This window comes from Sphaeramia orbicularis, chromosome 22 (genome assembly GCF_902148855.1).
Source record: "Sphaeramia orbicularis chromosome 22, fSphaOr1.1, whole genome shotgun sequence".
NCBI lineage: Eukaryota > Metazoa > Chordata > Actinopteri > Kurtiformes > Apogonidae > Sphaeramia > Sphaeramia orbicularis.
The window spans coordinates 26,358,574-26,386,173 of NC_043978.1; the positions used below are offsets into that span (position 1 = coordinate 26,358,574).

Sequence of the window (27,600 nt, forward strand, 5' to 3'; positions counted from 1 at the left end):
GTCTTTTTACATTATGAAAGTGTTTACATCTACAAATTTTCTTAAATAATGTGAACAACCTGAAATGTCTTAAGAAAAATAAGTGCAATTTTAACATTATTCGAACTGTTACTAAATGTTTTTTTGTAGATCTACTGTGATCTGTAAGTTGTAATGCACAGGAGGAAATGTTAAATTGAGGCATAATATTGTTAAAATTGCACTTATTTTTCTTAACACATTTCAGGTTGTTTGCATTTTTTTAGGAATCTTTGTAGATGTAAACACTTTAATATTGTAAAAAGACAAAAATCCAAGCACTTGGTTAGAAAATTTCAAAAGCCTTTATTTCATGGTGGCCTGTATTTTTTTTTTTTTTTTTTTTTTTAACCATGTGAATGCCTGGATTTTTGCCTTTTCACATTATGAAAGTGTTTACATCTACAAATTTTCCTAAAAAATGTGAACAACCTGAAATGTCTTTTAAAAAAAAAAAAAGTGCAATTTTAACAATATTCTACCTGTTACTAGATATTTTTTGTAGTTCTACTGTGATCTGTAAGTTGCAATGCAGATGAGTAAATGATAAATTGAGGCATAATATTGTTAAAATTGCACTTATTTTTCTTAAAACATTTCAGGTTGTTCACATTTTTTAGGAATCTTTGTAGATGTAAACACTTTCATAACGTAAAAAGACAAAAATCATGGCACTCACTTGGTTAGAAAATCTAAAAAGCCTTTATTTCATGGTGGCCTGTAGATTTTTAAAAATTTCTAACTAAGTCAGTGCCTGGATTTTTGTCTTTTCACATTATGAAAGTGTTTACATCTACAAATTTTCCTAAAAAATGTGAACAACCTGAAATGTCTTAAGAAAAATAAGTGCAATTTTAACAATATTCTACCTGTTACTAGATGTTTTTTGTAGATCTACTGTGATCTGTAAGTTGTAATGCAGATGAGTAAATGATAAATTGAGGCATAATATTGTTAAAATTGCACTTATTTTTCTTAAGACATTTCAGGTTGTTCACATTTTTTAGGAATCTTTGTAGATGTAAACGCTTTCATAATGTAAAAAGACAAAAATCATGCCACTCACTTGGTTAAAAAATTTAAAAAGCCTTTATTTCATGGTGGCCTGTAGATTTTTAAAAATTTCTAACCAAGTCAGTGCTTGGATTTTTATGTTTTTACATTATGAAAGTGTTTACATTTTCCTAAAAAAAATGTGAACAACCTGAAATGTCTTAAGAAAACTAAGTGCAATTTTAACAATATTCTCAGTTTATCATTTACACATGTGCATTACAACTTACAGATCACAGTAGATCTACAAAAAACATCTAGTAACAGGTAGAATATTGCTAAAATTGCACTTCTGTCTTTAAAGACATTTTATTTGTTCATGTTATTCACATTTTTGGTAAAAAGATAGTTTATAAATATAACATTTTTAATGTAATTTTCCTTTTTTTTTTTTTTTTTTTTTTTTTACACTGTTATACGTAAAGGGTTTGAACACTTCCTGTACCATCAGACTGTTACGATGATTAGACGTTTCTGATTGTCTTCCTGTGTCGCTCTACAAGTCTCCGTCCTTGGCTTTTTCTCCCTGCACCAGATTACTGAAAAGCCACTTCCTGTCCTTGTAAAACCATTTCCATTGAGTCCTTCCCCTACAACCCTTTCTGCTGCTCATATACATTTTTATAGCATCTCTGCACTTCCCATTTCAGTGTGTGTGTGTGTGTGTGTGTGTTTGTATGTAGATTACATCTCTAGTGACTGTGCGATTGCATACAGAAAGTGTTGGCCAACTATGACACACAGACAGTGAGTGTCAAAAAGAGTCAGTGACACCAGTGACATGGAAATATCCGGATACAGACATGTGGAGGTTCATATTTCGCACCAAAACACGCGTAACACAGGCAAGTGGCTGTATTTTTTCCATGTGTGTCGCTCATTAACCTCCATTATATGTGAAGTGAGTGGCTGTGTGTGAATGTCTCCAGGGTGATGGATTTGTTCGGGGGTTGGACTCGCAGCTGTGACTGTGTGTGTGTGTGTGTGTGTGTGTGTGTGTGGGTGATATTTTGGGAGGAGAGGAAGGGGTTTCCTGTGTGAGGGTGGATGTGATGCTGAGCTGCCATGTTCTGAGAGGAAACGCAGGGGGACATGTTTATTAACCTCCTCTGACCGTAAAACACATGGTAAACCACGTCTCATTGACTTTCAGCAAATACTCACAGTTTCACACTGTGTAGGAGCGTCTGTTTGTTCAAATGACACCACGAAACTCTCATATGAGTTTAACACCCACTGATATTAAAATGCTCAGCATCACATTTGTTGCACCGTCATCGTGTTTTTTTGTGATGGTGCGATTGAAAACATGTAGTTACACCTTAGCGACTCACTGTTAGCAGTTACCGAGCAGAAAGGAAGTGAGATCGCTTCAAGAAAAGAGGAAGTGAGAGCCCTGAAGGATGAGAGGTTTCCTGTCACCAGTGTGGCAACCATCCTTTACCATCTTACCCCTTCCTACCTCCCAGTGTGTGTCTGCTGTGTGATTGTGGCCTGTAAGATCTCCTGCACTTGTGTTTTTAACCCTTTATAGGTCACTCATAGAAATACTCCGAAATTCAACATTTCAAACTTAGTGTGTTATTGGAGGACAAAACAAGACTTTATTAATTGGTGGAATTTTTGTAAATGTTTTATTGTCATGGAGAAAATCAAGGTCAATGAAGTTACCGTATTTGGCTTCTTGCTTATATGTGGCAAAAAAATGCAAGAAGTATATATAAAAAATACAAGAAAACACATGTAAGGTGAAAAGAACATGACTTTTAGAGCGTTACAACAACATAAGTGCTGATCCAGACACCTGTCAACATCCACATTATCCTTTTGAACATCATTACTTACATTAGTACTAGGGCTGCACGATCGTCAAAAATGTGAATCACGATTTTTTTTTGCTTAGAATTGAGATCGGGATTGTCTGGCGTGGATTTTTTCACAATGTTTATTACACCGCTGTCAAGGAAAATTGCCTCTGATTGGCATCTTTCATATCACTCCTCAAGCAGTCCGGTCACTTTTATTACTTTTGTGAAATTTTTCAAAATATTTTATTGTGATGTAGAAAGTCAAGGTCAATGAAGTTACCATATTTGGTTCCTTGCCCATATGTGGCAAAAAAAAAAAAAAATGAAAGAAGGATATATAAAAAATGCAAGAAGACACGTAAGATGAAAAGAACATCACTTTTTAGAGCGTTGCAACAACATAATTGCTAATCCAGACACCTGTCAACATCCACAATATCCTTATGAACATCATTACTTATATTATTACTAGGGCTGCACGATTCTGGCAAAAATGTGAATCACGATTTTTTTGCTTAAAATTGAGATCACGATTCTCTGGCACGATTTTTTTCACAAAATGTTTATTGCACCGCTGTCGAGGAAAATGGGTCCTTTTACCTTAGATTGGCGTCTTTCATATCACTCCGCAAGTAGTCCGGTCACTTTTATTACTTTTGGGAAATTTTTCAAAATATTTTACTGTTATGTAGAAAGTCAAGGTCAATGAAGTTACCGTATTTGGTTCCTTGCCCACATGTGGCAAAAAAAAAATAAAAAATCCAAGAAATATATTTTAAAAAATACAAGAAAACACATGTAAGGTGAAAAGAACATCACTTTTAGTGTTACAACAACATAATTGCTAATCCAGACACCTGTCAACATCCACAATATCCTTTTGAACATCACTGCTTACATTAGTACCACTACTTCATGGTAGGGATGTCCCGATCCGATCTACACATTGGCATCGGCTGCCAATCTGACATTTTTTAGAAGATCGAATCGGAATTGGTCACGATGTCAGGCCGATCTGGACACAGTTGTGGGGCAGGGGGTAAACATGCCTCCTGCCCCCTCAAATTAAAGTTTCCAAAGGTAGGGAAAAGGAAAATTAGCTACACAACAGCAGGAGGCTTAGAGGAATTAAAGCATGTATAGGTATCACTTTCACTTTAAGGTCCGGTAGTGATGCGCGAGTCAGACCCACAGGGCTTTTGTGGAAGTTTTTGACCCGACCCAACCCACCCTGCAAAGAAACCGACATTCTTTTGATCCACCCCAACCCAGCCCATGAGTAAGACGCTGATGTGCGCATCACTAACGTACGGCACAGAATGTACCCCCATATAATTCCTGGACAGACCTGTCCATAGACCGGCTACAGCAGCTGCAAACATACAGTCTGATTCTAATTTGTCCCACAGTATGAATTTGGAAAGTGCAAAAATTATACTAAAGTTATTAGGAGTCAAAGGTGTCCTACTTGTTTTAGTTCAGGTTCCACATTCAGCCTAATTGTGATCTCAAGGAAAATAATGGCGTAATAACCTACAAATAATGACTCCAAATTTAAATCAAAATTTTATTGTAAAAAGTTGGTATCAGATCGGTATCGGCAAAACTAATCCTAGAAAAAATCAGATCAGAAGCAAAAAAATCCAGATCGGGACATCACTACTTCATGGTACCTTCACTGTTCATGCAGAGGTGGACCTTCCAGACCCTGAAGACCATATTTGACCTCAGATTGTTGCTTCATTCTCCTTACTGTAACTGTTGCTGTCACTGTCTTATAATATGTACGGAAATGACCAAAAATAGTCACTTGCCCAATAAAGGGTTAAGAACAGGGCTCATTGTGTTGCAGACTGAATGATGTTGTATCTGGTATGTTCTCTGTAACCCATGTCAACTTCCCCATCCATCCTCACACATCCCCCATAGAACCAGTCTCATATCACCTGGATAGAGAAGGACTTTGCCACTATTAGCACTCAGGTAAGAAGTGACAACCTGTACTGTACGTCTGCTTTACACCAGCTCTGTCCTGCCTACGCTTCAAGCTTTGTGATCTGATCCAAATACTGTATCTTGAAAAAGAGCCTGTCATATCCAGTGATGATGCTTCTTTTAAACCCTCTATGGACTCTTGAAGTGTACACAAAGCCAACAGCAGCGATGATTTATGCTCATTAGTCATCAATTTAAGTCACAATATTAGAGTTAGTTACAGACAGCAGTAAAGGCGAGAGCAAAGAAAAAAATCTGTCTTGCTTTATGAGAATTTCTAGTCGTGCAGAGTAAGCCTCAACTCCACACAGACCTTTTTTTTTTTTTAGAAATTCAATGAATACATAGTCATGAAAAGAGAAGACCTTCGACAGTCAGGTGCATACGTTTGAGAGATGAGACTTTTTTTTTTTTTTTTTTGCCTCTATAGAGATGTGATTGAAGTGTGGACTTTCACCTTTAATAAAAAATCAAAATGAAAATTGCATGAAATACTAATACATTTTACCTGTACTGTGGCTGCCTTGAGTTGCAGCTTGTTTTTAGATCTTTCTGTCTTTGGAAACTCTGAACTGACTTATGGACCTGCCTGGATTTATTATTAAAATAAACTTACTTCTATTACATATTTAATTTTTCTCCTTTTAGTTTGAACTGTGATACAAATTTTCAACTGCGTAAATAAAATATAAAATGCCAGTGAATGAGACATAATATTTTACAAGACAAAACTTAAAGAACAGCTTTTTTATTTACAAAATCAACCTGGAAAATGTCAGAAAACAGCTGAAGAATGACAGAGAATAAGGAGAGAAAACAAACAATTAATAATCAGACAAAATCAGACAACTATAAATATTCTGCAGAGGAGCTTAAAAGCTGATACTAAGACACATTTATTATAAGTAGTGTTCATTTTTTATAATGGACTCCAGTCATTAGGCCTGGTCTATAAACATCCAATCTATGGATATGATAGATTTAGCACCATTCATTTACCCTGATGGTCATACATTTTACTTTGGTCCACATAAAAGTTACAGAAGGTGCTTAAATATGGGGTGACTGACCAAAACAGAATATTATAAATGAGTGTAAATCAGTGGATATTACAGTGTGCACACAATAAGACAGATGTCTTTGGTTTGTATACACAAAAATGGGACAAAAAAATAGCAACAAAAAGAAAATATGAAACAGAAATTTATATCTATTGGCTAGTTTGGTATCAGCACAATCCGTGCATCCCAAATGAAATATAAAAAGATAAATAGGACACACTTTCTCACCTGGTAGTGAATATTTATAGACCAATATGATACTGATGGCTTGGAGCAAGAAAAAAATCAATAGCCTGCTTGCAAAAAAAAAAGTGACCCAGTTGGAAATAAACTGGATAACAGCTGAACTGAACATGTAAGTCAAAGTATTAAGTGCCTGAATAAATAAATATGGATCATCGAACGTCGGAGTAAATCTAAAAATTGAGTTCAGTCCTTTATATCAGCAATGAGTTAACCCTTTGGGGTCTGAGCCTATTTTGGCCATTTTTGAGTACTTTTGATTGCACCTTTATATACTATATAAAGAAATGTTTATTATACCCATGTTTGGTATCTTTTTTTTCAGCACAACTCCATCTATCTCATCTGTCTATTATTTTTTTTACTTTAACCTACTATATCAGCATAAAAGGCCAAAAAACACACACAAAATATAAAATCCGATTTGAAAAATGAATATAATTTATTGCATAAATAACACAAAGATGCTTAACGAACCTTTTCAAAGACTTTAAAAGTGAATATTGGTTCCAAATATTAGGTATATCGAATTAAAATTGTAATAAATTAAAGCTCTACTCAAATATTTGACATAAAAGCGTATCTTTACATAGGTGTTTTCTTAACCCACCCGGTCCTCCTGGTTTCCGCATCCAGTTCAGGTGGGGGTCATCCTCCCTCCTAGCTGTAATACTAATGCAGTCTGTGGATTAGAATCCGCAGATTTGGCCAGTTTTTTCTGTTTTGAAAAGGGACAAAAAATAACGAAGATATGGTCAAAAATATAACGTCCCCCTACCTCATTTTCATGTTCCAAGTTCAAACCATCATATCTCCGGTTGTATTTGCTCAATCAACATCAAATAAAAAGTGGAAGAGTGTTTCAAGTCCACACTTTCGTGGTCTACGTGACTGACTTCCGATGCTACGATGTGTTGAAAATGTCATGTGATTCAGTTGCGGGGCTGTGACCTTGGACCCCTAAGGGTTAAAGGCAAATTCTGCAGATATATACAGTTAATCAGCCAAAACAAGTTCATCTGTAGTAATAACAATTTCAATAAAACAATAAAATAAACACAGGCTTAAAAAATATGGTCAAAAATTTATCAAACATATTGTACTTTTTAACAGGAGAGATGAATGCAGGCAGAGTGCATTCAAGTGTAGCCTATGGCAGCAAAATACGGTTTAATGGCAATAATAGATCAAAAATATTTACATTTACATTTATATTCACGCATTTCGCAGATGCTTTTTTCCAAAGCGACTTACAGGGGAAAACCAAAATAAAAGAATAAAATACAAGAATAGATTTAAAGACATAAAGCAGCTGTACATTTAAAAACAGTGTCTTACAGAAGAATAAAAAAGCAAAATGATAGACTAAAATATCAGAATAGATTAAGAAGACATAAAAACAGCAAATATAATGAGTAAACAAACCCTGCGTCATCCAACTGGTGAAAAATTCAGCCTTTAAACACTATGATTTGCAGATTTCTGTCGTTTCTCTTCATATACTGTATTGTCATATATCTGCTCAAGCCACATTGTCTCAATTATAAATATATGTCCTTGTCTGTCTGATCTAGAACACAGCAATAATAGTAAAAAAAAAAAAAATGTGTGAAGTGAATCATCTGGGTGTATTGTGTAGTCAAATACTGGTAAAAACTAGATTTGCTTCCTGACAGCGAACATTGCTACTGGGTCAAGAGAAAGGTCATGCGCTGAATTTCTATGAGTGTGTAATGGTCTGTTGTCAATTTTTAAAGAGCGATAAAGCCAGAGGTGAATATAGAGAAAAACCAGAGCGGTGTGAGCTGTTTTTAGGAGGCAGGATGAGCAGGAATAGACTTTTCAACTGAGCGGGAAGAGAGAGGAACGACGCTGGGCGCAGACAGGAAAATCGCTGTCATCCTCAGGCAATGAGTCGCCGTGTGAATCGGAGAGGGAACACCTCATCCTCTCTGCACACCTCCCTCTTTCCTCTGGCTTCAGTTGCCGTTGGATTGTGGGTAAAGGCAAAGTGGCACGGACGAACCCATTTAGTGACATGCAATGGTGGAAAGCGGCTACGTGCATTTACTCGAGTACTGCACTTAAACCCAGCTTTGAGGTATTTTTCATTTCCTCGAGTTCATACTTAATACTTGAGCTTCCTTTCAGTGGCAAATATTGTGTGTTTTACATTTATTTGTTATGTTTGTAGCTACTTCAGAGATTCAAGACGACAAACTTAACCTTCGAAGACTTAAAGGGGTCGTATCATATTTTGCTAAACCCACTTTTATTAGTCTTTGGTACATTTATTTGTGTATTTGGACCCTCCAGATGCTACAAAGCTATAAAATCTATATCTGATCTATTTAATAAATGCATCAAACATTCGATTATTGTAATGGAAATGCAAAGTACTGATAATCATGAATATGTTACAGCAAAGAAGAGCTCTGTTTCTGTTTTGGGGTTAAAAATAGCTCTTTAAAGGGGTCATATTTTGCCACTTTTATTACTCTTTGGTTTATTTATTTGTGTATTTGGACCCTAATAGTTCAAAAACTTTGAATTTGAACCCTCCAGGTGCTGCAAAGCTATATTTATATTCATTTTTAGCCAAAAAATCGAGTGGATTTCTGCAACCTGTTTTCAAATCCTGCTTAATTTGTTACGTTTTATAACTAGTTATGACATTTGACTCCTGACGAACATTTCTCAGAGTACGACATAATTGTTTGTCAGCAGCAGTGGTTGTAGTCCATACTGAAAATATGTCCAAACTTTGAGCCGATTACCTAAAATGTTCAGCTGTTGGTTGAACAGGACAGAGCAGCACAGCCAACAACCTGGAGGGGGTGGGGTTATATGCATTTAAAGGGCCAGCACTCAAAACGACCTTTCTGGTGTCATTACTCAGAAATAGGGTTGAAGATGGACCTGTGGAGTTGAATTAATGAAGAATTCAGACCCAAGCATAGCATTTACAGATTATGTAGACCAAAGGAAATGTTTTAAAACGTATAATTCCATTTAAAAAAGCAAAATATCACTCCTTTAAACAGCTGCCAACCAAAAGCAACCACTGATCGAAAATGTAAAATACGTTTTGAGCCACTATTCTTATCAATGCACTTAAGTAATTCAGATAAAATACAGTTTCTTTGCTTTCAGAGCCATTAGATGTGTTTTATTTGGACAATCAGAGGCTCCATAGTGAACTTAAAAACTGCATCGTCATACAAAACATTGATTCATTAGTAAAACCCATGTAGTTTGACAGATGACAAAGGTTATTTCTCTGTTTTTATATAATAATCTTTGACTTTATACTGAGCTTTTCTGGACATCTACATGATCGGTACATTTAGTACAGGAAAATGCTGGATATTTTACTTAAAAATGCAAAATGGTGAGAGAAATGTTATAATAAATGGTGATAAATCCATTGGGAAAGGTTAAATGTTGAGAGAAATTAATTTGGAAGTCACCACAAAAATAGTTGTAGTTCTTTAAGAGTTAAAATTGAACACAGACTACAGTACATAGGACTGGTTTCTTAAGTGGTTTCTTAAAAAAGCAATATGTAGTCTGGCTCAGATATCAAATAGAGGTATCTATTTCACTGTAAATGTTTCAAATGGTTTAATTTCAGTTAAGATTGGATACTGAACTTCAACACTTTTATGGCACCAACCAAATTAGTTGCATATATCAAATATCAACAAATGTCTTGCCATTTGGCACAAAAGTATCTAAGGTGTAAAGTTCAAGGATAAATTCTTTTATACTTTTTAATAATAATAATTGCTCTGATATTAGTTTGTTGTACACATAAAGAATGTTTTAGTGTTTTCTTCCGCTCAAAACAAATAAATGAATGAAAAATGTAAAAATTAATAATGATGAAATGTTAACGAGAAGTTTACGTTGTGGCAAATAGATTAACTTCTCATGTTTTAGAACTGTTTTGTGTAGTGTCATTTTCTGTTTATTAAGCAGGATACAGTTTATTAAACTAGTTAGTAGGGAACTAATATTGAAGCTAAGTTAAAGGTTAACTCGCTTTATTACCCGTGTACGGAAACTCAGTCTGTACCATCCTAATACACTCCTAAAAAACTCTTATCATTACCGCTAGCAGTTACCACTAGCATTTAGCACATTAGGAGTAGTGAGATGACATTGAAGGCGCTTCATCAGTACCATGATCAAAGTCAGTAACAGGAGAATTAACCTACATACAGGGGGGTGAAGATGACTCTAAGGGCCCCATGAGTGACGGGGGTCGAAGAAAATAGTAGAACATCAGTCTTTTGTTTTTTATCAAAATTATTTACCTATCAGTATAAAAGAATGTTTGCTTAACAAGGTGCTAACAGACACATTTCTATTATTTTATTTATTTATTTATTTTTTATTATTATTATTATTATTATTATTTATTTTATTTCTATTATTAGTATTAGTTTAGCTTAGTTTTGTTGTTGGCAAAAAAGAATCAAATCTAGTCACCCTCTGACCCCCCCCACTTATTTCATGATATGGTTCGGTCCAGGTACCAGAGCTCCTGGCTGATACCTAGCTATAGTAGTTTAATATACAGTCATGGAAAAAATTATTAGACCACCCTTGTTTTCTTCAATTTCTTGTTCGTTTGAATGTCTGGTACAACTAAAGGTACATTTGTTTGGACAAATATAATGATAACAACAAAAATAGCTCATAAGAGTTTAATTTAAAAGCTCATATCTATCCATTTTCCATGTTTTGTACATATTTTGGACCAAATTTTGACAATATCTAGATAAAGTATACACCAGTCCACATTTTTCTAATTGTACACACATCTGTAATGCTGCAGACTGTGATGACCAATTTGTCTGTGGAATTATGATAAATCTAAACATCTTTATCTCTAAAGCATCTGTGGTTGCATGCTGGAGTTCTGAAGTTGGGTTCATAGCTCATGGACGTATAGTCACAGAAAAAATTATTAGACCACCCCTTGTTTTCTTCAATTTCTTGTTACCTCCGCCAAGGAGGTTATGTTTTTGCCAGGGTTTGTTTGTTTGTTTGTCTGTCTGTTAGTGTGCAACATAACTCAAAAAGTTATGGACAGATTTTGATGAGATTTTCAGGGTTTGTTGGAAATGGGCCCCCCCGTGGGCCCCCCCCACCCCCGATCACCACCAAAATTTAATCATTTCTTCCTTATCCCATTTCCAATAAACCCTGAAAATTTCATCAAAATCTGTCCATAACTTTTTGAGTTACAGACAAACAGACAGACAGACAAACAAACCCTGGCAAAAACATAACCTCCTTGGCGTGGGGGGGGGGCACTGATCAGCCTTGGCAGAGGTCTGCGCTCTCCGAGTGCTTTTCTAGTTCAGTTATACTTTTCTGTTTTCTTTTGTTCAGACAAGGTATAGTCTGAAGGTAAAAGAAAAAAGAAAAGTATAATTACATAAACAGAAGACAAAATGAACGTCTTTAGCAATTTCTTGTTCAGTTTTAATGCCTGGTACAACTAAAGGTACATTTGTTTGGACAAATATAATGATAACGACAAAAGTAGGTCATAAGAGTTTAATTTCAGAGCTGATATGTATCCATTTTCTATGTTTTCTTGATAATAACCAAAATCACTTCAGTTCTTACATCAATATCTACTGACAAAAACAGTGCTTTTAGGCATTCCATGTTTTCTTTTCTGTCTGTTTTAGTCACATGATACACACAGGAGTTAGTATTTGATTGTTTTAGATGACTTTTGATGGTCTAATAATTTTTTCCTTGTCTGTACATGACTGTACATCCCATCTCTTCTTTGCTCAGACATTGTTTCAGTTTCAGTCCATGCCTATCTTTCTGGGTCTCTCTCTCTTTTTTTTGTGTGTGTGTGTGTGTGTGTGTTGAACTCTCTCACCACAGTTGTGTGTGCTCTTGTGTGACTGGTTGGGTGCAGGACTGTGAGAATAAGAGCAGGCTCTTCCTTCCTGCCTGCCTCGGTTCCAGTTCAGTTCAGCTGCAGTCAGACACTGCAAACACACTGGACTAAACAGACTAACAGACACAACAAGAGAGGACAGAGTAAGGATGAAGAACAGTTAAAGCTTACAGTGGGAGGCCTCTGCAGAAACAGCAGGGACAGATGTGCGTTTACTGACATGACTGCACTAATGAGTCTAAATTTCACTTGTGGTGAGATGAGGTGAGGTTCAGCATGTTTAACGCGAGGTGGGTAGGGTGTTTACTTTGACATGGACATGGGTAGCGCGAGGAAGCAGATGTTTGGGCCATGCTGAGATGGAGAAGGACAAGAGAAAGTTCAAACTGAGCCGCTTCCTGACCTTCTACTTTCCTAAAAAGACCAAACTCTTGCCTGGCAGCCCCGCTCATGGTAACAGCTGCAGGTCAACAGCTGCATCCGACAACACCGCAGACGAGACGCCAAGGAACCGCTGGACGGTAAAGTGACATCATGTTGGCATCTTAAGTTGAAGGTCGTCTGAAGAGGGTCAGAGCAGAGGAATCTGTAATCGATGCACAGTGTACAGTAGACAGAGCTTTAATGTTGATGCTGTGTGTCAGAGGTGGTTGTGTAGAAGGTGCAGCTCAGTCTGCATGTTCAACCAGCTGGGGTTTCCTGTTGTCAAACTGAGCTCCACACTTTCTTCAGTGGTCTGTGGTGTTGGCTTATAGCTTATTGTTGACATCTTAATTTAAAGTGCCTGTTTAACCTTTTTTTAATGCTGAAGTTATATTATTTCTGTAGTTTTTTTAAATTTACGTATACATTTTAGATTTGCACGTCAATAAAATAACTAATAATTACCTACTAATAACTAATAAATAAGTTTTTATTTGGGTTCTTAGTGCTCACATGTGGTCAGTGTGGTAGTTAATGCAAATAACCAAAAGCAAGAATACTCAAAAGGTTTAACACGGAGCATTTCTCTGTTCAAAAGACTTTGATTGTTTTGTTTTTACCTGTTCTATATGTATTATTCAAAACGGAGACTTTTTTTTTTTGGCTAAAATTAATTTGTTTTTGATCATGTAATAGTTTGCTATACTATGTTGTAAATAAACGTTAATTTTAGATGACATTTAGTCTATATAATGTATATTATTATGGACAGAGGCAGAAAAGCCAGGTGTAGATTACTGCACAAAATGAGAATTTTATTTTCCTTGGTCAGGATATATACAGTTTCTAAAATCCAGCTTGGATTTACAAGGCTGACAATTAATACTGAACAAACAATAACTCAAACTATGAATTATGAAAGAGCTGCAGCATCTGAAACTGACCACAATGAACATTTGAAAGATAAACAGTACCACAGTGCTTCAGTTTCAGCTTCAGTTTGACTTTTATGGATTGTGATCATCTCTCTTAACTCACGGTATATTTTTTAGTAATAATATCGTAATTTTTACTTTTTTTTGTTTTTTTTTGTCAATTACCAGAAATTTCAGGCGACCCCATTTGAATTCCAGGTGACCTCACGTGGGGTCCCGACCCCAAAGTTGAAAAACACTGGTTTAACCTATGAAGGTGCATGTTTTTGTCTTTGAACAGTGGGAGCAACCTGGATTATTACCTCAAGAGAGCATGCTAACCCCGTACAGAGAAACCCCAACCCACTCTACATGCAAACAAAAAAAAGTCTTAAAAAGCATTTAAACTTAAGGCTGAACTTTATATGAGAAGGTGGAACAAGTGGATTAGTTTCTTTAAAGACTATTAACGTGTGGTTTGTCTCATAATCCTGAGAGTGTTGAACTGCTGCTTAAATTTGATTATGTAATTTAATTTCTACTTTATAACTGTAGCCATTATTATTTTTGCTTTTGGACTGAAGCTAGTGTCTATTGCCAAGTGTTGTTTATTATGAGTTGTGTTATGTTTTGTATTGCAAAATGTTAAAATAACCAATAAAAATTTAGTGTAAAAAAAAAAAAAAAAAAAAAAGCATTTAAACTTGAAAACATTGACATAAATTTCAACTAGATTATGTACTTTGCAGATATTCTACTGTATTAGAGTGTCCAAGTTAAACAAATGAGACTGAAAATAGCTTCATTTTGGAGTCGAGGTCTTAGTTTGCTCACATAAGTCCTTATGTTCACTCCTGAGATCCACTGCAAATGTACAACACTAGCCACCATTGGGTTTTTTTTCTGGTCTAGGTGTTGTGTTACTTTAGCCAACTCCATTTTCTTAGCCAGACTCCACACAAATCTGAACTTTTAATAAATCACCTTTTTGTGATTCCAGTCTGCAGTTGTGTCACATAGACTTTCATTTGAAAACTCTTATGATCACACAAAAAATAGTACCAATTATTGTATGGAGAAACTGTGAACATTCAGAGTGTAGATGTCCTACTTTCTAGTACCAAAATTGGGAGTTTAATGTATTTTTCAGCAGCGAACCTCAGGTAGAAGGAAAAAAGATCCCCTCAGGCCACACTTTTAAAGTAAAATGCTCGCTTCAGCTCATTGTACTGATACACACCAGGGTACGTGGACCTCCAAGGAGTATGAGTATCGACAACTGAAAAACAAAACTGGTGTTTACAGAGGTAGTTGTGGCTTTTGATGTGGTACTTGCTGGTGTTGACTTTGTTTTTGGGTGTTGGTAGGTTTTGGCTAGGGTTGACTGCAGGTTAACACATGTAGTGTTGTCGCTCCACCCTATAAGAACAACAACACATGAAGTTGAGCATTAGGTGACAGTTTGAGTCAAAATACGCCACATTGTGGTTGTAGATGTTTTCTAATTGATTGACTCGTGTTCTGTTGTGAGATGCTTTTAAGGGACATTGTTTTAGTACCTTTTAAAATAGTGGAGTTTTATATGCATGTTCTTATTTTAGTGTTTTATGTATGGATTTAGAACTGACTTTTATTGTGTTTTATGTATATTTTTAGTGTGGATGTATGGCTGGGATTTCTATTTTGTGTAAATTCTGCTGCTATCTCGGCCAGGACACTCTTGAAAAAGACATTTTTAATCTCAATAAGCTTTATTTTCTGGTTAAATAAAGGTTGCAATAATAATAATAATAATAATAATAATAAACATTGCATCACATTTTTACAGTGGACAATGCAATTCTCACCCTACCTCAGTGCAATAGCCACAACACATGCCCCTTACCTCTACCTGTATTTATCCTATTGGTTGTGCATAACTCTCATCTGTAGTATGGAGTTAGCTTTTGTATATTCTTTCTGTATATATTGTTCATTTCAAGAGTTCTAGCATTATTTTAGTAGCACATGTGTATTTATATTTGATTCTGAAGCCCTTGCACAGTTCACTTTTCTTAACACTGTGATATTTGTATTTTATTTCATTTTATTTTCTTATGCAATAAACCCTTTTGCACTAAGTGTTTTTTTTCTGCTAAATTGAACTGAGCTGCTAAACTGATTTTCATTGTTTCAGTGACAGTAAAGATCTATTCTATTCTATTCTATTCTATTCTATTCTATTCTATTCTATTCTATTCTACTCTACTCTACTCTGTTCTATTACAATAAAAAAGTGCACAAATGATTTACAGTCATTTATATTCACTGAACTTTACAGTCATTGTCATTTCCAGAAAGTTCAACACCTCTACTGCGTGTAAACAGGTTTTGTTTGCACTTGCATCTCTTTTTGTTGCTTCCTCTTTCTGGTGTTTTTAAACTTATATACTTCTATTTACAGCACAAACCACTCCTATGGTGCGTGCAAACAGTCTGCCACAGCGTGTCCTCAGTACTGTTGTTGCATGTTGTACAATCACTCATCTGTTGTTTGTCTTTGTTTTTGCCATTCTCAGGATGATGGAGAGATCAAGGAGATCAATATTACACATGTGGTCAAGGAGGGCTCGGAGAAGGCTGATGCTTCTCAGTTTGAACTGCTCAAAGTCCTGGGACAGGGATCCTTTGGAAAGGTAATGCACATGCTCACAGATACCTTCTGAGTGGCTCCTTTTGTCTGCTGAGGGGATGGAGCGTCTTCTTTGGTTTCCTTCCTTTGCGCTCAGCTGCACTCTGATACAGTGTAATGAGGTTTTGCGGTGTGTGTTTGTTTTGTACGTTGCAGGTGTTTCTTGTGCGAAAGGTGACGGCTCCTGATGCCAACCAGCTGTATGCCATGAAGGTTCTGAAGAAGGCCACGCTCAAAGGTACAGCTGATGATGGGTTTAGAAGACTGGCTTAGGCCACCTTTGTCTGTGTTGTGTTTGCAGGTAGGACATAAGGTGAACCATGAAAAGTGGCTAGAAAATGATTTTCGTTCCCGTGTCTGGGCACTACTTTTTAAATGCATTTTTGTTTAGACTGTACCCTCATGGACTTTGGGTTAAAAGTTCTCCGCAATATATCCTGCAGTTTTTTGTCACGAGCCATAAATCTATATGAATATAAAATTAAAAACCGAAAATTCTGTGATACTAGATTCACTTGTTTTATTTATCAACATTCATTTTAGCAACACAAAATCTCTCACAAATTGACATTTATACATACATACATATACATTTATACATACATACATTTTAGACGTGTCTTGATGAATAATTACCATGGAATGTGAATGTAGACCATGAAATCTTGGAAATTTGTGGAAAAAAGGGTAGAAATGAACATATGTGTTTATTACATCCACCAAGGAGGTTATGTTTTCATCAGGGTTTGTTTGTTTGGTTGTTTGTTTGTTTGTTTGTTTGTTTGTTTGTTTGTTTGTTTGTTTGTTTGTTTGTTAGCGAGATCACTCAAAAAGTAATGGACAGATTTTCATGACATTGTCAGGAACTGTTGATACTAGGGATGTAAACAATTAATCGACTATCGATTAACCCTAACCCTAACCTCCACCATTGGGATTTGTTTGTCTGTTAGCAAGATAACTCAAAAAATTATGGATGGATTTTCGTGAAATTGTCAGGAAATGTTGATACTGGCACAAGGAACAAATGATTACATTTTAGTGGTTATCGGGAGTTCTGTGCTCTCCGAGTGCTTTTCTAGTATAGTAGTAATAGAAAAGTAGTGTTATTACCCTGCCCCCTGAAGGAGAGGCAAGGGATATTGTTTTCGGTTCAGTTTGTTACCTCCACCAAGGAACAGCGGAGGTTATGTTTTCATCTGGGTTTGCCTATCTGTTTATCTGTGAGCGAGATAACTCAAAAAGTAATGGACGGACTTGGGTGAAATTTTCAGGAAATGTTGATACTGGCACAAGGAATAAATGATTAGATTTTGATGGTGATCAGGGGAAGGGGGGACACTGATCTGCCTTGGCAGAGGTCTGCACTCTCCGAGTCCTTTTTTAGTTTCTTATTCTCTTTTCTTCACAACATAAAAATACAGGAAATATGTGCACAGCCTCAAAACACATACAAAAAACTGAACTTAATGTGTTGTAAAGGTTAAAGTCACTATTTACTGTGACCTCTGACAAGAAACAGGACAAACAAGAAAAGCACTCGGAGAGCGCAGACCTCCACCAAGACAGATCAGCCCCCACCACCACCACCACCACCACCTCACCCCGATCACCACCAAAATTTAATCATTTGTTCCTTCTGCCGGTATCAACATTTCCTGAAAATTTCATGAAAATCTGTCCGTAACTTTTTGAGTTATCCTGCTAACAAACAAACAAGCAAACAAACAAACACGCAAACACACAAAGCAAAGTGGTCACAGTACCTCCTGGTGGAGGTAACAATTGGAAACATCTCGTGTTGAATGAAACCTGGTGTTAAACATTAAAAAATATGCAATACATCTCATATTGTCTGAATAAAAGGGTTGAAGACATATTAAGTACAAGGGCAGGTCAGTAAATATGACCACTTTGGTTTATAGAAGTTGTTTTCTCCTTGAAACTTTAGTTTTTCCTGCTGTACATACTTCTCATATATTCAGATCGGATCTGTTGGGATTCTACTCACTAATCTGACTCCAATTCTCTTTCCTCCGCATTTGTTGCATTGGTTATTACCTTGACCATAAAACAGACCTGAAATGGGATCTGTCCATAACGTTTTGAGTTCTCTTGCTAACAAACAAACAAACAAACACACACGCAAACACACAAAGGAAAGTGATCACAATACATCCTGGCAGAGGTAACAATGAATCAGCCATTTAATGAACATCAAACAAACTTACACAGATCTGTGGTCTCAGTTTTCCAGGCTCACAGACATAAAGTCTCATAGCCCCATCTCTCTGCCCCCCCCGTCCTCAAGCGACCCGAATTATCTTTTTCCTGCTACTGTGGGGGTGTTATCTTCCTACTCCTAACGTCAGCCAATACCTTCACATATCACCCACGCTACATCTGACTGCTTCATTTTTACCCCTTGTCCTTGCTCCCCAGGCCTCATAAACTCTTATCTTTATCCCTAGTCTAACAATATAACATTGTACTCTTCCCTTATCCATTCTAAACCCACACTCTACCCTTCTAAAAACCAAGATAACCCACCTATAACACTGTATTTTGCCATTTTACCATTTGAAGCCTTTAATCTTCTAATGTCAATGTATCACACAACTTAGAGCAAATCAGCAAAAAACAGGAATCAAAGCTATTTCATATTACATTCAAATTCCAAAACATAGTTATCATGATTATAACATATTATATTCTAATTATATAATGTTTAGGTTTTTATATATTCTTCAACTGCATAATTCTAACAGATCTTTGTACAGAGACTGACAAATCCATAAATGTGGTCATTAGAACTTTACTAAACCAACAAACCTAATGTTGGACTAAAGCTTTTGCACAGAACTGTGTTGTGGATGATCTGATCATAAGTGGACAGTTTTAGATTCAAGATTCAGGAATGTTTATTGTCAAAATGTGCACATAACAAAATTTTTCTTGGAGGTAGTTCTCAGCTAGATACAAAGAAAAGAGAAAATATAATATAAAAACATTTAAGAATGTGTACATGAATATGAGAGACACCAAAGAATTAGTGTATAAAGACTATGTATAATGAGCAATTGTACATTTAGCAATTCATGCCTGATATGAGAATGTGTTCAGTGTCTCAGTTCCCTCCGCAACATTCATTTACTCACTCATTCACTCATTTATTTTCTGAACTATCCCAGTCACCTTTACTGGAAGATAGTATAATCTGGATTTCTCACCATTTCATTGCAGGGCTGACATATACAAACAATTATTCACTCTCACATTCACACTTATGGATGACCTATCAACCCATGATCCTCATTAGTTATTACTGCAGTATTCTTCATGGTGTCACAAAAAATATAAATGAGATATTCAAATATTATTGACAAAAAATGTGCATGTGTTTGTCTTTGAATGGTTTGAGAAACCTGGATTACCTCAAGAAAACATACTAACTCCATACAGAGAAACCCCAACCCACTTTTAAAAATTTTAAAACGCATTCAAGCATTGAAAACATTGACATGAATTTCAACTAAATTATGTAATTTGCAGATATTCTACTTCCCGACTTGGAGAGAAAAAAAAAAAGTGTCACTGATTTATTTTGGTGTCCTCAGCCAGTACTATTCCTCTAACGTACTTGTATTATGTTGCTTTTGAGAATTTTCAGACACTTTAATTTTATGCCGTTAGCATGAAAATAAGTGTGCGCTCACTTACACCAAAGACATCAGTTGATAGGCAGTCATTTCAGGATGTATTCCTGTTGAAAGAATGTGGACTCTGCAGCCCAGACCATGTGGTTTAAAGGATCAGATCTCAGTGTGTCCTGATCTGGCACCTGGCATTAAAGGTGTCGCCTTCTAATCAGATCTCCCAGGATGCATCAGGATCCAAACACACACTCAGATCTTAGAGGTGGTCTGAGATACAACATTCTTTTATCAGTGTGTTTGTGTGTGTGTGACATATTGCTTAGTAACTGATGTTCTCTGTGTAAGTGGAAGCACATACTCATTTATATGTCAGTGGCATCGTAATAAATCAATCAACTTCTGTAAAGAGGCTTTTGTTTGAAAAGCTGTTAAAGTTATATTAACGGGTGTCAAACATGTTGGACGTGTTTGCGATTGGATGTCAGGAAATAGTTTAGAGTTATTTTGCACAGATAAAACACAAGTTTAAGTCATATAGCAAACTAGAAAAGCACTCGGAGAGCTCAGATCTCCGCCAAGGAAGATCAGTCCCCCCACACACACACACACCCCGATCACTACCAAAATGTAATCATTTATTCCTTGTGCCAGTATCAACATTTCCTGAAAATTTCACCAAATCCGTCCAGAAATTTTGCAGTTATCTTGCTAACAGACAAACCCCGATGACAACATAACCTGCCCCGTTTCACTTGGCGGAGGTAATAAAAAAATAATAAAAATAGTCAAACACTTCACAATGCTGCTCATTTTGACTTCCTCCTAGCGCAGGTTTCTGTTGTCATAGTGATCCTTTATTATGTCCAGTGCACTGGCAGGGATTATTTTATGTGCAGTCTGTTGTTTGCGTTGTTTTGTTCTGTTTTTTTGTTTTTTTATGGTGCTAGCTAGGGGTGTGTATTGGCAAGAATCTGGCGATACGATACAAATCACCATACTAGGATTACGATATATCATGATACTGTTAAAAAGGCAATTTTTTGTTTTTCTTTTTTTTTAAGATTATTTCCTTGAAGAATTTAATTACACCATAAATCTACACAAATAAAAAAAACACATTTTTATTTGATCACAATCTAATGCTACATCACAAATTTTCCTGTGTTAAAACTTAAATTATGTTTTACAGACATTACAATTTAAGATCCTGCTCAAATGTTCATATTCTATTAGTTCATAACATTATTTTTGTGCAATCCCACCAAAGGCACTAACATTATTTAATAAAAGAGTGTTAAATAATAATAAATAAAATATAAACACAAAGAAAAACAAAAATAAACCTACACAATATCTGCATTTGAATAAATACCTGAAAATATCAATACAGTACTTTTTATTATCGATACAGTATTGTGAAATGAAATATCGCAATATACTGCAGAACTGATATTTTCTTACACCCCTACTTGTAATGTGTGCAGAAATTACCAAAAATAGTCACTTGCCCAGATAACTTGCCCAATTAGTTCAAAACTAACATCATAACATTATTTTTGTGCAATCCCAACAAGGAACTAACATTATTTAATAAAAGTGTTAAATAATAATACATTAAATATAAACAAAAACACAAAAATGAACCTCCAGAATATCTGCATTTGAATAAAAACCTAAAAACATCAATACAGTACTTTTTAATATCGATACAGTATTGTGAAATGAAATATTATGATATATTGCAGAACCGATATTTTCTTACACCCTTAGTGCTAGCTGCGATAGATTTTACACCCATGCCTGCTTAAGATTTGTGCTAGGACCATTCAGCACTGCACTTGTATTATATTAAGAAAACTTCAATAAAAAGATCTTGATCAGAAAAAAAAAAATACCCAAATACTTCCAATGTCCTAAATGTATGAAGACTGTCATTTTTCAGTTTTAGATCCCTGTGAATTAGACAGTGTGTGGGTTTACACCTATTTTATGGGAGCTGAAACTTTCCCATCGTCAGGTTCACATAGGGCCATTAAACAAACTTCCTATTTGATTTTTGTGGTTTTGTTTTTTTACGTGGCAGTACCCTCAGTTTCATAAAAGGGTGTATGCTTTTCCTGTACAGAGAACAACATGCATACAGTATATGGACCACTACAGTCTGCAGTGTTTTTTGTTTTTTGTTTTTTTTAAACCCAGAGAATGTTTCTTTCAGTTTGTTCACATGCAAAGTCACATGCTCCTCCAAAACCATATGTTTATTCTAAAGTATGTAAATAAATATAAATATGTAAATAATTTTTAATTTTTTATTCTTCCTTTCTTTTTTCTTTCTTTATTCTGTCTTTATATACATATTTATATAAATAACAAAAAATTCTTAGTTTTCTCTTTATATTTCAATTATTTTCACTTGTTTGTGGTTTTTTTCTATCTGCCTTTTTCTCTGCACTTGCTTGTTGTATTTTTGCTGCTGTTAACTGTGAAATGTCCCCACGGTGGGATAAATAAAGTCTTATCTTATCTTATCTTATCTTTATTCTTTCTTTATTTTTTCTTTCTTTATATACATATTTATGTAAACAACAAAAAAATTCTTATTTTTCTCTGTATATTTCAGTTTTTTTTTCACTTGTTTGTGTTTTTTTTTCTATCTGTCTTTTTCTCTGCACTTGCTTGTTGTATTTTTGCTGCTGTTAACTCTCCCCATGGTGGGACAAATAAAGTCTTATCTTATCTTATCTTATCTTATCTTATCTTATCTTATCTTATCTTATCTTATCTTATCTTATCTTATCTTATCTTATCTTATCTTATCTTATCTTATCTTATCTTATCTTACCTTACCTTACCTTACCTTACCTTACCTTACCTTACCTTACCTTACCTTACCTTACCTTACCTTACCTTACCTTACCTTACCTTAATAGTGTATTTGTCAAATTTTTGCTGCTGTTAACTGTGAAATATCCCCACAGTGGGATAAATAAAGTCTTATCTTATCTTGCCTTATCTTACCTTATATTTATAGTATATTTGTAGAAGTCAGTGGTGGTCCTTGTATTCCACTTCTTGGCCTTCAGTGGTGTTCATCCTGACTCAATCCACTTTTTAATAATGATAATGATAATCATTATATGGACTAAATTTCGTCTAAAATTAACATCTATTTGCAACATAGTATAGCAAACTATTACATGATCAAAACCAAATTAATTTTAGCAAAAAAAAAAAAAGTCTCCGTTTTGAATGTGCGGGGTCGCCAGAAATTAGTGACGTTAAAATGGGATCAGGAGTTATAAAAGGTTGGGAACCACTGGTCTAATCTGTTCAGCCATTTAAATGACATCCACTTGTAGTTTGTGTTTGTGGGCTGGATCTGAGCTGTCGTGTTCTTCTTGTTTCAGTGAGAGATCGTGTGAGGACCAAGATGGAGAGGGACATCCTGGCAGATGTCAACCACCCATTTGTCGTCAAACTACATTATGGTGCGTCCGTCTGAAACTTTTTCTCATCATTTCATAAACCTTTTCTCCGTAGCCTTGGCTGTAACTTTTGGTGTGTGTTTTTGTAGCTTTCCAGACTGAAGGGAAGTTGTACTTGATCCTGGACTTCCTCCGAGGAGGCGATCTGTTCACTAGGCTCTCCAAAGAGGTGAGAATTCCTCAGATAATTCAGGTGTTTTACTTCTTTCAGGGACAGGTTTCATATTTCATGTCCTAATTCCAGACATTAATTCTGCGCTGGCACCACTTCCCCTGTTTCCTCCATTGTCTGTTATTTGTGCTGTTATTCTCTCTCATTTCTTCTCCTCCTGTGTTACCTTGCTTTGCCAGGTGATGTTCACGGAGGAGGATGTGAAGTTTTATCTGGCAGAGCTGGCGTTAGGACTGGACCACCTTCACAGTCTGGGCATCATCTACAGAGACCTCAAACCTGAAAAGTAAGTCGGTACATTTTATATAACTGAAGCCAAATCCATGGAAACTGGGCCAGTAATGGATCACCTGTGGTGTGGTAATGCTTTGGATCAGGGCTGTTTTCTAGCTTCGTGGGGGCCCTAGGAAGGGATGGGAATCGATAAGAATTTAACGATTTTGATTCCATTATTGATTTTGCTTATTGATCCACTTCCTTATCGATTCTCATTGGGTGAGGGAATAAAACAGTACAAACGGGTGTGTTTGCATTAACTGTCTTTTATATTTCCATCTCTGCACAGAAAATATAACATATACAGTATATATAAATAATAATAACAGATGATGCCGGGCCCGGTTCGGTGGGGGGGGGGGGGGGGGGGGGGGGGGGGGGACTTAAGGTGCTTTACTAATTCCTCTATTGCCGCATGTCCACTACATGGAACCGGTTCGACTCTGCCCACCTCCTGTTGTTGTGCACCTCATTTCCTTTCCCTTACCTTCGGAAACTTGTATTTGAGGGGATATGACGTTTGTTGCCTGAACCGGAAATGGGCCCGAATAACGGTCCGGTGTTCATCCGCTAGATTCACAAGCGCCACTAAATAGCGAATCAAATACATGACATTCCTGTAAATGAATCACATGCTGTGGACAAATGTTTCAGCATATTGGAGGGATTCTACCCTTTAGAAGACATGGAAGCTTTGACAGTGTTCCAGTGGACCTGGTGTCAGCTTTTTAGACCGTTTGTGCCTCAACGCCATGTTGGCTACGTTCTGACCAAAACAATGCAGCGTATGCATGACGTCATTGCGCATGCACAACGAAGGTGGAATCGATAAGCAGAATCGTTAAGCAGGCAGGCAAACGATTCCAAGGAATCAAGCTACTGGGATCCGGTTCTTAAAAAGAACCAGTTCTCGATTCCCATCCCTAGCCTTAAGCAAGATGCTGTTTGTGGGGCCCTAATTTGTCAAACTACAATGAAGAGATTCTTAAACCCTTTAGATCAGTGTTTTTCAACCTTGGGATTGGGACCCCATGTGGGGTCACCTGGAATTCAAATGGGGTCCCCTGCTTTGGATTATAGTTCAACTGTGTTATCAAATTAGAAGTTTTTATTTTGTTAGTGCACATTAAGTACCTGCTGTTTTACATTCACTCCAAAAGTTATTACGTGACTTTTTAAGATTAGATCAGATCAGAATACTTTATTAATCCCATTAATTGGGTGTTACAGTCGTTCCATTCAAGTATAATAAAAAAAAGTAGTATTATTACCCTACTTTCTTTCTTTTTTTCTTTCTTTCTTTCTTTCTTTCTTTCTTTCTTTCTTTCTTTCTTTCTTTCTGTCTTTCTTTCTTTCTTTCTTTCTTTCTTTCACACTCTAGCAGCAAATCTATTGGTTGATTTCATACCAAATTAGGGTTATAGATTGCCAGTGACCCAGAATAGATGTCATTACATTTTGGGAAAAATTGGTCAAATTTTTATGAATTTTTAAAATCTTTTTTTGTCCCATTTACTTATAATGGCTGAAATTTCACTTGTCTATAAAATCATCAATTTTGTTTTTATTTACTTCAAACTTGGCACATATATAGAGGCAGTTGATATGCTGACATTAGCAAATGCATAGACATGATGACATCAGCTGGATCGATGCCAAAATAAGATACGATACGTGTGAGGGGCGGAGTTTGTTCTGCCTTGAACCACTTGTTAACTATGCACTTATTAAGACTGCTAGATAGTGAACTGCTAAGGCTAAAAAAATGTGTTGAAATTATATAAAACGACAAAAATAATGGAAAAAAAAAAAAAAGCAAAAACAGTGACATTAGTTAAACTCAATAAATGTGTTTGTAAAGCTGGTAAACACTAATGTTTGGGACTGTTGTTGAATGTTTTTAAGTATTCTTTAAACTCTTATGAAACTTCCTATAAGTGATTAAAATGTCTTATCATAAAAGAATAAAGGTATTTATAATGCTGCTATTAACATTAACATACAGTCTTATTAAAACAACTGTGTTAAATGGACTTACAATGGATTTAATATAACTTATTTTATAGTTTTTTTCCTGTATATTATGTTAATCTATCATACACTACATAATATATTTTATTGTGTTATGTACTGAAGCGTGTTCTTGCTTCTCTTTAATATGTTTGAATATTTATATTAATATGAAATCAATAAATCAGCTCAATAAAATGCCTCATATGAAACTCAAATGACTATCACTATATGATTATGATTGTTGATGTTGTTGTCTTCTAGCATCCTCCTGGACGAGGAGGGACATATCAAACTCACAGGTGAGTCTTTTTATTTATTTATTTGTTTATTTACTTGTTTTTCCACCCTCTTGTCCTTGGACCCACACCCACTTTCCTCATCTTGTTGACCTTCATTACTCACGGTTTGCCGACAGCCTTATCTCGCCGCCTCCTTGTATCTGCATATAGACCTGTAAATGGTGCTCTCGTTAATTATTTCACTTCATCTTATCGTCGGCCATAATCACCTCCATTTATTCGCCCCCCTGCTCTGCTGCATTTGAACCAGAGGTGACCTTAGGAGGGTTTATAACGGCAGTATAACGGTCACACAGACGACACCTCAGATTGATGAATATATAGTGTATGATGAAAGCTTCTCAGAGCAGCTTTTACATTTAATTTACCCTTATTTAAGCCTCAGAAATGTACATGAAAACTCAAAGTGCTGCATTAAATGGAAGTACTGACACATCGCCCAGTGCAGTGTTTTTACTATGTTGTGATTCTTCATACTCATACGTGTCCTTGGGTGTTTTCCAGATTTTGGTTTGTGTAAAGAAGCCATTGATCATGAGAAGAAAGCGTATTCCTTCTGTGGTACTGTGGAGTACATGGCACCAGAGGTCGTGAACAGGCAGGGACACATTCACAGCGCTGACTGGTGGTCATTTGGAGTACTGATGGTAAGGGAAATATCTGCTTTTTTTTTTTTCTTTTATGTTATGTTTATGTTTACGCATTTGGCAGACGCTTTTTTCCAAAGCGACTTACAGGGGAAAACCCTGTCTTTTAGGTCACGATGCTATGAAAAATACATGCATAATTGTGCTTCTTAACCCAAAAACATCCAAACATCCACAAGCGACCAAAAGCATGTACTGATGTAAAATGTTTAATTACTGTTGGTCCATTAATCCTATCAATACATGTAAATAATTGGTGTAAAATGCAGTTTGTCATCTTTTCATGGTCATCAGATATGACCCATTTGGACGTTCAGAGGCTCTGTAGTGAACTTGGAAACATCTTCTACAATATTGAGTTGGATCAATGACAGAATGGAGACATTTATTGTTTCATTCAGTTAATGATATATTTTATTCAAAAAAGTTACTTTTTCTTCCGTTTTTTCTGTTTTGATATATTAACCTTTTAATTTATTCTGTTTTCTTTTTTTTTAAATCATTTTTTTAAATTTATTTCCATTGTGCATCTCCAAAAGTACAATACAAGAAAAGACAGAAATTCACATTTTATCATAGATAAAAGATTTTGTGACACACAAAGTATAACCCCCCCAAAACCAATGCCGACCCCCATACCAATCCAATCTGGATCTCAAAAGATGAAAACCACTAATAAAACAAATACACGTATATAGAAGAAAGAAGATATAATTTACAGATATAAACAGATAAGTGATTAGGATAGTCATAGATAATTATGTTGCACTCTTTCTTTTTCATTGTGTTTTCATGAACATTTAAATTAAATATTGGAAATTAAATACAGGAAAATACATGATTTACAGTGAAAATACAAAATACAGAGGACAGTATTGTAATAAATAGTGATAAATCACTTAAGAAAGGTTAAATAGAGAGAAAAATTTATTTG

General features: G+C 35.7%; 1 protein-coding gene across 1 annotated transcript in view; it reads left to right on the forward strand.

The window, feature by feature from the left end:
- Positions 1-27,600, forward strand: part of rps6ka1 (ribosomal protein S6 kinase a, polypeptide 1) — a 160,371-nt gene that overhangs the window by 117,452 nt on the left and 15,319 nt on the right. The window contains 7 exon segments of the mRNA XM_030127076.1: positions 16,006-16,122; positions 16,275-16,356; positions 23,182-23,262; positions 23,349-23,428; positions 23,611-23,717; positions 25,982-26,019; positions 26,524-26,666. Of these exon segments, the coding sequence (XP_029982936.1) occupies positions 16,006-16,122; positions 16,275-16,356; positions 23,182-23,262; positions 23,349-23,428; positions 23,611-23,717; positions 25,982-26,019; positions 26,524-26,666 (648 nt within the window).